Genomic DNA, 13,037 nt, shown 5'->3' on the forward strand with positions numbered 1-13,037 from the left:
AGGAAAGTGTTCAGACTGGAGATCCTGCTTCTATGACTCTCACTAACTTCTACCATTTTCCAGCAAACCTGGAGGAAATCAGCATGGGAAGCACCTCCTTAGAAGACGACTGTAGGGTAGTTAGAAACGTCCACAACACAGCAACCAGACACAAAGACCACGAGGAGGCAAGGGAAATGCAGAAACTCACTGCTCATTCATCTTCATTTCAGCTACCCTTGACCTTTGTTTTGACCCAAAAACTATGTTTAAAAATCGAGAAATGGTATAAATGGCTTTTGATTTTAGTTTTCTGGACTTGTGACATTTATCTATATAAACACTTTCTCTCCCTTTACCCGAATCTTTAAATTAATAGCAGTTTTCACAAGTCTTTCTTTGTGCTCGGTTCATATGAAATTCAAAAAGTCAGATGAATCTTATGCCTGGGAGAAGTATTTTAGATTCTAATTTGTACTTTCAACAAGCCTGGAGTGACACTGGAGCCCGGCTTTAGAGGCGCCAGCAGTGGAGGCAGGTCAAAGCTTATAGCAATAATATCAAACAATTTGGCAATAATGTCAAATGGTACAAAAGCATTTTGATTCCAAAATTACATTTCTGAGTATGTATACTGGGGAAACATTCAATATGATTCAAGCTATGTGAATGAGCAGGTACACAGTACATTTATTGATAGTAGAAACTGAGCAGCCTAGGGCAAAAAAGTCAATCTGTTTCCAGAAGTGTTATATCTCCATTAAAATCAGATTTAAAAATTACACACACACACACATATGCACACCACATATATATTAATGTATATTTGTGTATATTATATGTGTGTGTGAGTGGGTATGTGTGTGTGGGAGTACACAGCCCACCCGCAGAGGTCAGGAGTGCACAGCCCACCTGCAGAGGCCAGGAGTGCACAGCCCACCTGCAGAGGTCAGGAGTGCACAGCCCACCTGCAGAGGTCAGGAGTGAGTGCACAGTCCACCTGCAGAGGTCAGGAGTGCACAGCCCACCTGCAGAGGCCAGGAGTGAGTGCACAGCCCACCTGCAGAGGCCAGGAGTGCACAGCCCACCTGCAGAGGTCAAGAGTGCACAGCCCACCTGCAGAGGCCAGGAGTGCACAGCCCACCTGCAGAGGCCAGGAGTGCACAGCCCACCTGCAGAGGCCAGGAGTGCACAGCCCACCTGCAGAGGTCAGGAGTGAGTGCACAGCCCACCTGCAGAGGCCAGGAGTGCATAGCCCACCTGCAGAGGTCAGGAGTGCACAGCCCACCTGCAGAGGCCAGGAGTGCACAGCCCACCTGCAGAGGTCAGGAGTGAGTGCACAGCCCACCTGCAGAGGTCAGGAGTGCACAGCCCACCTGCAGAGGTCAGGAGTGCACAGCCCACCTGCAGAGGTCAGGAGTGCACAGCCCACCTGCAGAGGTCAGGAGTGCACAGCCCACCTGCAGAGGCCAGGAGTGCACAGCCCACCTGCAGAAGCCAGGAGTGCACAGCCCACCTGCAGAGGCCAGGAGTGCACAGCCCACCTGCAGAGGCCAGGAGTGCACAGCCCACCTGCAGAGGCCAGGAGTGCACAGCCCACCTGCAGAGGCCAAAGGGGGTCGTTGAGTGTCCTGTTCTCAGTCTCCACCTTATTCCCTGAGACTAAACATCTCACTGTACCCAAAGCTCACCTTTTGGTTAGGCTGGCCAGCCAGCAAGCTCCTAGGACCCATCTGTCTCCTGCCTCAGCAGTAGAATGGGTCACTATGCTGAGCTAAGCTTTTTTAAAAACAAGTATTCTAGGGATTCAAACTCAGGTCTTCATGCTTTCACAGAAAATGCTCTAAACCCATTAAGCCCTCTTTCCAGCCTTAGGATTTAATGTAAAGTCCATATAAACACCAGTAAGGGACAGCTAGAAACCAAGGACCATCCTCCCCAAAGAGGAAGACAGAAGAGGACAGATTCTTCAGTAAGGATGGTCACAGCCTTTTCTTTGAGGTGTGGAGAACCGTGTGTGTGTATGTGTGTGTGTGTGTGTGTGTGTGTGTGTGTGTGTGTGTGTGTGTGTGTGTCACCTTTAGCTGTAGAACCATCTGTGAGTGCCTTCCAGTTTTGTTTTTATCTGTCCCTCCAGTCCTCACACTCTTTGCACACTTACATCCTTACCATTTGGAAGCTCCGGGTGAAGTGGAATTCACACTGCATCATGTCAAAGAAGATGGGAATGGTGGCTTTTCGAAGTTCCGTCTCAGGAATCAGCGTCATTTCCAATATCGGGCCGACCATTTCCGGGATGAATTTTATCTTATGTTGACCTTTCAATAAAGAAATGTGACAGCTATTATTATTATTATTATTATTGTTGTTGTTGTTATTGTTTGTGTTTTTCGAGACAGGGTTTCTCTGTATAGCTTTGCGCCTTTCCTGGAACTCGTTTTATAGACCAGGCTGGCCTCGAACTCACAGAGATCCGCCTGCCTCTGCCTGCCTCCCAAGTGCTGGGATTAAAGGCGTGCGCCACCGCCGATATCTATTATTTTTAAAAAGAAAGGGGTGGATTTTCAAAGAGCATTTAAGAACACAGAACACAGCAGCCCAGACCCTGTGATTTTGAATGGGAGTTTCCACGGTTGTGAACCCAATCTTGCTTGTAAGGAGTTTGAACACTTCCATTCATGTGTGGACTGAAGGCTGAGGAGGTAGCTCAGTAGGTAAAGCATTTGCCATGTAAGCATGCAGACTGGGGTTCAGAACCCCAGTACCCACATAAAAGCGGAAGAGGCATGGCGGCACTCATCCAGCACATGAGAGGCAGAGACTGGATCCCTGGGGCAGGATGATGAGATGAGTCGGACTAGCCGACACAGCAAGCTCTGAGTTCAGTGAGAGACCCTGCCTCAGTAAATAAAGTAGAGGGCATGGAGAAATGACACTCAAAGCGAAACTATGGTTTCTACGTCTGTGGAACACATGAGCATGCCACATCCATATATGCATGCAAAAAACAAAAATATGGATAGAATTCCTAGTGATACAAGGGAAGTGACTTAAAGACACATGCACTTTAAGTCTATTACAGAAGGGCAGGGAGGGTCCAGTCTCCCATCTTAAAGTGGAGTTGAGAAGGTTGAATTGTGAGGAAATCATGAGCAAGCAACGAGACACTATCCTCTACATGGGTCTCAGGCCAGCAAGATAGCACAGTAGATAAAGGTGTTTGCCACCAAGCCTCGTGACCCGAGCATGGTCCCAGAACCCACATAAAGGTAGAAGGAGAGAGCCGACCCTACAGGCCAGCCTCTCGTCTCCATTCAGGTACTGTAGCATGGATACCCCCTCCCCCTTATCATCCACACAATACAGTAATAATGAAAAAAAAAATACTTAGAAACTTGTTAACAGGGGCTGGAGAGATGGCTCAGCAATTAAGAGCACTGGTTGCTCTTCCAGAGGACCAGGCTTCATTTCCCAGCACCCACATGGCAGCTCACAACTGTCTGTACCTTCAGGTGCAAGGGACCTGGCACACTCTCACAGACATACAAGCAGGCAAAAGACCAAGGCACACAAAATAAAAACTTGTCACCTGTGGGCACATCTTGTTCAGTGTGTTTAGTGGCAGGTACTATCATATTCTTTTAGAGCGCTTGTTTGTATGTTTGTTTTGAGACAAGATCTCCCTATATATTGACCAGACAGGCTGGTTTCACAAGAAGTCAATTGTAGCACATAAGTCAAGGACATGATCACCATCTGCTCTTCAGCAGACTGAGCAGGGGGCAGGGGCTGGGAGCGCCAGCATCTGACAAGCATGGAGCTGACACAGGGAGAGTGCAGATGGTCTCCTAGGTCCCTTCTGTCTCCAAGATGGCGTGGTGAGGTGGCACCTCCATGAACGACCCAATAGAAATTGTAGGGTCCACTACCCCAGGCTGCTGCTTGAGAGGGATGCATTAATGTACAGAACAGTTTTGTTGGGCTAAGGAGATGAAGGGCCCTCCCTGCAAGCATGGTGACCCGAGTTCCATCCTCGGAACTTAAAATAATGAAAAGCAAAGGAGTGGTGGAATCCACATGCATTCCCTGCACGGGGAGGTGGAGGGAGGTGGAGGGAGGTGGAGGGAGGTGGAGGGAGGTGGACTCCTAGGGCTCACTGGCCAGCCAAACCCACTTGGTGAGCTCCAGGCTCACTTGTGTGTCACTGAATTCAGGACATCTGGGGAGTGGCGTAGATACATGGGGCTTGAGAGCCAGGAAGATGGGGTGGGGGGGGGCAGCAGTGACAAGCCCTAGCTCACACCCCTACTGGTATGCTAGAGTGAGGCTTCCAGGAGGCTTTCTATACACAATCAGGGCTGGCTGGGATGGCTAATCTCTGTGGCTAATCAACAACATCTGGAATCAATTCAAGCACTTGAGCACACCTGTGAGGGATGTTTCTTGATTAGATTATTTGAAGTGGGAAGACCCAGCCTAAATCTGGGCCATGCCTTCTAGTAGCAGTCCATATAAGAGGACCTGGAAGAAGGAAACTTTTGCTTTCTGCCTGCGTGCTCTTGCTCTTGCTGGCAAGTTCATCTGTTCGGTTACTGAGGCATTCCTCTGCTGGTATTAGAAGCTGCTTTTTTGAGATTCCAACATAGAATGAAGACCAGCAGCTCCCTAGGTCCTCCTTGGGATACCAGCACAAGACTGGGACTGCTAAGACATCCAGTTTCATGGACTGAACAATTATGGGAGTCTTGGCCTTTGTTTTTGTTTTTTTAAATTTTTCAAGACAGGGTTTCTCCGTGTAGCTTTGCACCTTTCCTGGAACTCGCTTTATAGACCAGGCTGGTCTCGAACTCACAGAGATCCACCTGCCTCTGCCTCCCGATTAAAGGCATGCACCACCACTGCCTGGCAGAGTCTTGGCCTTTGTATCATGAAATAGCCATATGCGACTACTCAAACACAGCCTAGCCTGTAAGCCACTCTAAAATGTATATACGTGCGTGCACGTATATGCAGAGTCCTTCTATCAGTTCTGTTCCTTTAGAGAATGCTGACTAATAACACCAGCTTGCTGAGGGGAGACTCCTCGGCAGCAGTCTCTCCTCTTTCAGAACTCTTCCTTTATCTTCCAGCCACTGCACTGTAACTAGCGCTGTCTCGTTCCGGCGCGTAACAGGAGGGTGCACGAGAAACGATACGCCTGAGTGAATTATTTGTGACATTTTCTTATTAACACCAGCCAGCTGATCTGGAGTTAATTAATCTTATTAATACTTTGACACAATTGGGAAACACAATACGGAATTTGCTTTTCTTTATGGCTCAACGAACGCAGATTTCTGTCAAGAGAGTCATTAAGCAAATGTGTCTATTATAAATAACCATACATGAGAAAGTAGACCGTTCTCAGAAGCCAGAAGATGTTTTTATGGAATGGACACAGGTACAAATGTAATCTCTGATAAGGAACCTGAATTTAATTAGAATCCAAATTTCCAACTTTGGTTCAATAGTTAGTACCTTGTCTTGAAGCTGCAATGGTGTGATTCTGCCCATTTCCCTTAATGCTTAGCACTTCTGAAAGGCATGCAAGTGCCGCAAAGTGGTCCCCTGAAAGTGCCATTATATTCAATTTCTCAGGTGACATTTTCCTTGTATTATGCCTAAAAGATGTCAGAGCCAATGCTTCAGAAAACAGGAGATCGTGACAGCAAGTTGTTCATCAACTGTAATTCTGGCGTCATAAAGCCCTCTCTGTCACTGGCAGCCTTTATTGTTCCGAGCTGGGAAGATCATACAAGGCAGAGCAAGTGGTGGCAGGGGCAGCCACTGGAAAACTAAGCTACAAAAAAAAAAAAAAAAAAAAAAAAAAAAAAGGGCTTCATCCCCATGGATCATCACCCTTCCTTTTGGCATGGAAAACACACCAGGCTGCAGTAACCTGAGACCTCTGAGCAGTGACACCCGTAGGGACAGAGCTGTCACAAGTCCATAGTCCCTGGGCTTTCTGATGCTCGTTATTTGTTTAATTATTTGGGACACCCACATTTTGGGTTTCCCCTGGTGCACATCCAGCTGAAGTCTGATGATGGACCTGGATGGGGGTCAATGAGAGTCAAGGACATTCCTGCAGTTTTCTTTTCCTTTGGAGAGAAAGGAGGAACAGGCTGATTGTGATGGTTTGAATGAACAAAGTCCCCGTAGCTCAGGTATTTGCACACTTGGTCCCTAGTCAGTGGCTCTGTTGGGGAAGGTTATGGAACCTTTAGGAGGTGCAGCCTTGCTGGAGGAAGTACGTCACCGGGGGCGGGCTTTGAGAGTGTAGAGCCTTGCTCCACTTCCAGTTGGCTTTCTCTGCTTCCTGGATGTAGATGGGAATATGATCTCTCAGCTTCCCTTTCCAGTAGCCTGCTGCCATGCTTTCTCTGCCATTATGGGCTGTCTCTCTGGACCCTTGGGTGACGTAGACCATTTCTTCTCAAAGTTGTTTTTGGTCATTGTGTCTTATGACGGGGACAGAAAAGTACCTGAGGCTCCAGTAACCATGGTGCAAGGCAGACAGTCTACCTTCGCTCCCCCGGTTGTATTCTCTACCCATTTAAGACCTGTCTGGAGTTTCTATTCTAGGGACAGGATGTAGTGCTAACTCCTCTGAAAGTGACACCTGGCTTTCCCTGGAAGCCAGGCATTTCCCAGTCTGTACCTTCCCCAGGATCTGGATGTTCGCCTTGACACCTTTGATGTTCAGGAGTAACATCTGTGCACACACAAGGACCACAGAACAGAACCTTCCAGCACCTTCTGCTAGGGTCTATCGTGCTGTATCCAGGTTTAATGAAAAGCAGCCAGTTTGCACATTCCCCAAAACACCAGTGAAGGGGATCCTTGCATGAAAAATAGCCCAAGCCAAATAAGGCCCAAACAATGCCTCTCTGTGAGTACTTTTGTTCTAGCCAGATCGGGTCAGGGAGCATGTGCTGGTTCCTGAGAGCCGGATGTAATAAACAAAAGTAGATGGTGGAACCAAGGCAAGAGGGAGATGAGGTGGCCCCACAGGCTGCCTCAATCAGCTCCCCTAAATAACAGGAGAGTTGGGTAAATGAACACATTTTCCCCTACTTTTCTTTCGGAAGAGGATGGTTTTGACTTTCTCTTTTACATGCTGAGTTTTGGGAAGAAAAGGCCTGTTGCCCTGTCCCACCGAGCAGGGCTGCTGCGGCACCTCTGTGTGAGACACCCGTCTCCAAAGACTCCACACAGCACTGGAAGGGCAGAGGGAAGGCATCCGGTGCTGCGGTGGAGTGACAGGTGACTAATTCTAAGGTGAGGAACACATCTGATTCGACTTCTATTTTTATTTTCTTGGCAGAACTGGCTGTATGTGCCTGCCAACATATTCCCAAACCTGAGCCCATTGGAAAGAAAGAAAACAGGAAACTCTGTGGAAAATAGGTTGTGCACATCCTGGGAAATCATGATGGGCTGCTCTGAGTTTGGAGAGCGGCGATCTGCATAGTGCCTTTGGCAGGCAGGTCTGAACGCTGGAGAGCCGCAGCAGGGAGGGTCCTTGCTGGCTATGATCACCCCACAGAGCAGTTCTTAGAGTCTGCTTGGGGAAGATCCCAGGAGGAGCGAAGGACTTATTATTTGTCAAAACAAAAACAAAAACAAACAAAATCCCATGAAATTCTCTTTTATTTGCCTAGCAGTTGTCCTTTCTTGTAGATTACAAATCTCTGCTCTTTAACTGGCCAAGGTCATGGCTTCCTTTGGATCTCCTGCTTGTTCTCATGCCCAAGTTGATGTCTGCTTTTGATGAGCAAGCTTTGAAACACTCAGGTGTTAGTCAGGTGTTCACACTAGTGAGTGACAATGGGGGAGGGCGTTGGGGGGGTGGGGAGGGGGCTGCTCCTCCTCAGTTAGCTTCGTTTTTGGCATGGTGCATCAAAAGTCTCTATTGCCGGGCTCATCTTATTAGAACATGACAGATAATGTCCACCACTCTGAGACAGAATAGGAAAGGCTGAGACTGCAGGCCCCCAAGGAGGCTCTGTGGAGAACCTCACTCTTCCCAAAGCCCATCTTTCCTTCCTTCGTGGCTGTCATGGAGAATGTCATGGAAGGAAATGGAGTCGGGGTCAAGGTCAACCTCTGGAGCTTCAGAGGTGTCATCGACAATACTTAAAGGTGAACATGTAGCTTGGCTGCCAGAGGAGGGAGAGACATCTTTAGAGATGCAGCTACCGGCAAGGTGCACATGCTCCTGGAAATCATCCTCACTCATGCTTCTGTAAGAGCCTTAATGAAACTCATTGTGTAACCCATAAAAGATAAACAATGGGCATAAAAGTGTGGGGGGGGGGCAGAAGGGTATTAGTGGAAGTGAGAGGGGAAAAGAGAGGGTAGGGGGAGTGAATATTTTCAAAAAATCATGCATATGTATAAAACAATAAACCCATTATTATATAATTGAGATTTTAAAACAAAACTTTAAAAATAAAAGCACAAAGATCAGGGTCAGTGTTAAAAATATAAGACAGAGAAACATACTAAGGTCACTGCTAAAAGCAAAACAAAACAAAAACACAACTCTTAAAAAAAAGTTAAGACACAAATTGAAAAAGCAAGAAGACCCATTGGTTAGGATTATCTTTGGCCACCTGGAGCCAGAGCTCAGCACTGAAGTTTCCTTAGTTCCAACCAGTGACCCTGTCACTGCAGGATCATAGCAGGATGCTGGGGATGCCGAAGACAGCAGCCACTGCTTGGCAAGGAAGAAGAGGGCACCTCATTGTACACTGATCCCTCAGACCTCTGCTTGGCTGACCTCAGGATCTCTTTTCTTTTCTCTTCCTTTGCTGTACTAGAGACGGAGTCCAGGGCCTTGTGCATGCAAGCCTATGTCCAGAGGAGCCAAAGGGACAGATGCACAGTGCAGCATGCCAAACGGAATGGAACCCATGTATCTCCTTTGTGGATGGTGGGCCTAGAGAGCACCTGGACTCCCTGTCTTTTGGCAGAGAGCTGCAGTGTGAGCCATCCATCTGCAGGCTTCTTTGCTTCTCCTTATTCTCCTTCTTACAGACTAACACATTGTTTCCTGCTTGGCGTGAGTCTGGCCATCAGGCTTTCCAGGTCAAGTGACATATATGTCTGTAAGCATGTAATTTCGAGAAGGAACAGAGGAAAATTGGTTAAGATGACCCATGGATGGCCCCTTGCCTGTTCCAACAGCCTCAAAATCTCACTACAGAGCTCATCCTATGTACATGTCACAGGGTCATGTGGCTTCTGGATTGGAAATCTGAAAAAATCCTGCCCAGTCCCCATAAGGTATAAACTAGACTGTTAAATGAGGGAAGCACAGAAGGATCTAGTCACAAGACTGAGGTCACAGAGGCAGGGCAGGGCAGGGCAGTGCAGAAAGAAAACTTAGTATGACTTAGCAAACTACCCACTCCATCCTTGGGTTCCTATGCCACTTCAGGGATGGCAGAAAGTCAGGAAGGGCAGGATCATTCCGATAGGGTCCGTGTTGCAGAGATCAGCGGGCTGAAATGTCCAAGAGCTAGGACTTAGGTCCTTCAAATACAGCTTGCTGTGGTCAGGTTAGTCTTATAGGGAGTATCCCTGAAGGGCCCCAGCCTGCTCCAATTCGGATGCCCAATACACATGAGATAGTTCAGGTTCTGCATGTACTGGGTGGGTCCAGCAGACACAGATGCCTGACAGCTCTGCACTTCTACCAGGGAAAGTCTAGCCTGCAACTGTAGGCCTAGAAGCTGAGCTGGGTCCCCAAGGGAAACACTTATGCTATAGGCATCACCTATAGAGTACTATCGCCTAGAGAGTTTCTCACAGTCTCATTTTCCCAGGTGTTTCACATTTCTATTCCAGGTAAAGACCCACTGGAGAAACCAAAACCCAAACCAAAATATCTAGCCAGGTGTGGTGGCACACATCGGCAAACCCAACTCTCAGGAAGCTGAGGCAGTCTAGATTGGGGTACACGGTAAAATTCAACAATGACAACAAAAAGAAGAAAAGGAAAGAGCTCTATTTTTTCATCTAAGCAGAACGAAAAAGAACACTGGGGAAATCTGACGACACTGAGGAGCTTGAAAGGGCGAGGAGTCAAAGGGACAGTGAGAATCTTGTTCAGGTTGCCAAGAGGTCACTTTGATCCTGCTGATCACAGTAACAGGTGCATCCCTGCAAAGTCTGCTCCTGCCTGTCACAGCGTGTCCAGGTGTGTGATGGAGTCCAGGACCACACTTCCATCAAAAGCCATGCTTCACTTTTGTCTTTCCAGCCACACTTTCCAGGTATTATGCTGATCCTGATGATCTCAGGTACCTGGGCAACCCCAGCAACGTCTGGGACACTTTGATGAGTGAGTGTCGAAGGCAGATGGCAATAAGGACCTAGTATCAAGACCAGGCTCCCAGTAGGAACATTGAAGACAGAAGTCAAGTTCTTCTCTGTCACTAATCTTTAAGAAACTTATCTATGAGAAAACCATGTCCTATAGGTTTTAAAAAATAATTTTATCACCTTTACGTATCTTTAATGTTTTGTTTTTATGTATGTGGGTATTCTGCCTGCATGTGTATCTGCATACCACATGCATGCAGTACCTGAGAAGGAAGGAGGGTGTTGGATCCCTAGGATTGGAGTTACAGATAGTTGATCATGTGGGTGTTGGGAATCAAAAGCAGGTCCTTTGAAAGATTAGCCAATGTTCTTAACCATTGAGCCATCTCTCCAGCCCCCATTTATTCCGCTCTGTGTGTGTGTGTGTGTGTGTGTGCGCGCGCGCGCGCGCGCATGCATGCACATTTGTGTGCAAATGCATCCTAGTATAGACAGAGGAAAACTTGCAGTGCTTGGTTCTCTCTTTAACCACATGAGTCTTAGGATCAAATTCAGGTCATCAGGCCTGTTGGGAAGTTCCTTTAGCCCCAGAGTCATCTTACTGGCCCTTGGTTAAGAGTGCAATAGAGAATTCCTTATTCTGAGTGATGAAATGCCCTGGGAACATAGTGTTAATGAGTTAATTCCTGGATAAAGTTATCTTCGGTTTATATTATCATTAAACAGATCTCTCACTGCTTTGATCACATCAGCACACCATGCTACCACCACCTGGTGGCAGGGTAAGCAAATGCAGAGTTTGAGCATGTGAATAAACCTTTTAGAAGGTAGATTCTGCACAACTGAACACAAAGGTCACGGTCTGGTAAATGACTTACAGTAAACATAACCGTAAGCAGAGCAGTACTTAGAAGCAATAGCACTCCAAGCTATGTGTCTACCTGATACCAGAGTGTGCTTTCTTGATTTCCTTATTTGCCACAGGGATACATTTTTCACTCTCTTTAATCTGTTTTCCTTACTGAAAATGGAACTAAGCAAGGAAGAGTGATTGCTATCCCAGGAAGAGAAGGAATTAAGGCCTTTGAGGTATCCCAAAGGGGCTGGGAAGGTGGCTTGGTTTGTAAAGTCCCTGCCATGCAATCATGAGGAGGACCTGAGTTCAAACCCAGAACCATGTAAACCAAATCTGGGCAAGGCGGCCCATGCCTGTGACCCCAGTGCCGGGGAGGTGGAGACAACTGGGTCCCTGGGGCCTGGCAAGCAGGCACCTAGTTAACTTGGCCAGTTATAAGTGGATGAGAGATCCTACTCTAAAATCAGGTAGACAGTCCTAACGAAGCAAGGCTGAACTATGGTTTACACACACACACACACACACACACACACAGTATCAACATTGAAAAATGGGGCCAATGTCACAAGGGAAGTCAAGGTGCCCACTTCGTCCCCAAGATGATGCCCAGCTACTCACCCAGGTTGTACCACATGTCCCTTATCTCGAAGCCAATCTGCCTCCTCATGTCTCCATACCTAGAAACCAGGGAAGGAAGGAAGGCACGTCATTCTACAGAGCCATCAGAAAGCAAACTCCACGCTTCCATCACGTACTCAGATGAAGGACGTGTCAGAATTCCAGCTACATCTGCCAGCAGCAGGATTTCAAGGAGAGCTCCAGGTGGGAATCAGGCTCGTCCCAGATGACAGTGCATTCCTGAGAGAGCACAGACAAGCTGTGAAGAACAGCCAAAGCATCTTGTGTTCTTCAGTCACATGGCTCCTGGGCCTGAGGGAGTTTGTTTTTCCATGCATGCTGCTGTGAGCACATCCAGGCACCCCTGAGCATCCTATCTACAGAGGCAGCAGCCTCCCAACAGGAAAACAAAATCCTGGAGTTGGGGAAGGCTGCTTCCAAATTTTCCCCATTCTTCTATATCCCTTCAAATGTAAGCAAGATCTTAACACCCAAATATGTCAACAAACATTCCACTGGTTTTTGTTTATCTGGGAAAATAAATGCTAATTTTCCTCCCGGTGGGCAAAGAGAGGAGGTGTGCATTTCATGAGTAAACAGAATTTGATGCTTCAGAAGATAAACCTTTATTAGTTTGTGAGCAATTTAACTTTTTCTTTTAGTGCCTAAGGAAAAAGCTGATTATATTAAAAATAATAATTTGCAAAATTATCATACAGCATTGCAACCGAGCAGCTGCATCGTCAAGCTCGCTCCCTTCTTTCGTCCGTCCTTGTGCCGGCTGAGGCGCCAAGGAAAGCTGATCACAGATGATGGTGTCCTGGCTCTTCAGGCAAGCATCCTGGCTGCTAAATCAACAACTCCCAGCTGGCTGCCTCCTTATTAAAGTCTCTGGTGCCCTAAGCACCTGCCTGTCACTCACAGCAGAAGGGTTACAGTGGCATGTTCATCTCAGCAGTGGAGAAAGAATGTAATCCAAACCATGTACACATGCTTTCTTTTTGAAGGATCTGGCATATATACAAACATAGGCATCTGTATGTATATGTTATACAATGTTCCTTTCCATATATATATACATACACACACACACACACACACACACACACACACACACACACACGTGCCAGTATGTACATACTCTTCTCCATATTATATACATCTATAAAGAAAATAGAAAGCAGGTTATGAGAGGTGATGAGATTTAAAGGGA

The 13,037-nt window shown here is 47.1% G+C and overlaps 1 protein-coding gene across 2 annotated transcripts in view; it reads right to left on the reverse strand.

Annotated features, from left to right (window-relative positions):
- The window catches only part of Dock1 (dedicator of cytokinesis 1), a 514,664-nt gene that overhangs the window by 78,466 nt on the left and 423,161 nt on the right, over window positions 1-13,037 (reverse strand). For both annotated transcript variants that reach the window (XM_028868987.2, XM_028868996.2), the window contains exons 32-33: window positions 11,825-11,883; window positions 2,149-2,297 (exon numbers count right to left, since the gene is read on the reverse strand). In XM_028868987.2, coding sequence (XP_028724820.1) covers window positions 2,149-2,297; window positions 11,825-11,883 — 208 coding nt within the window. The remainder of the gene's footprint in view (window positions 1-2,148; window positions 2,298-11,824; window positions 11,884-13,037) is intronic.

This window comes from Peromyscus leucopus, chromosome 1, assembly GCF_004664715.2.
Source record: "Peromyscus leucopus breed LL Stock chromosome 1, UCI_PerLeu_2.1, whole genome shotgun sequence".
NCBI lineage: Eukaryota > Metazoa > Chordata > Mammalia > Rodentia > Cricetidae > Peromyscus > Peromyscus leucopus.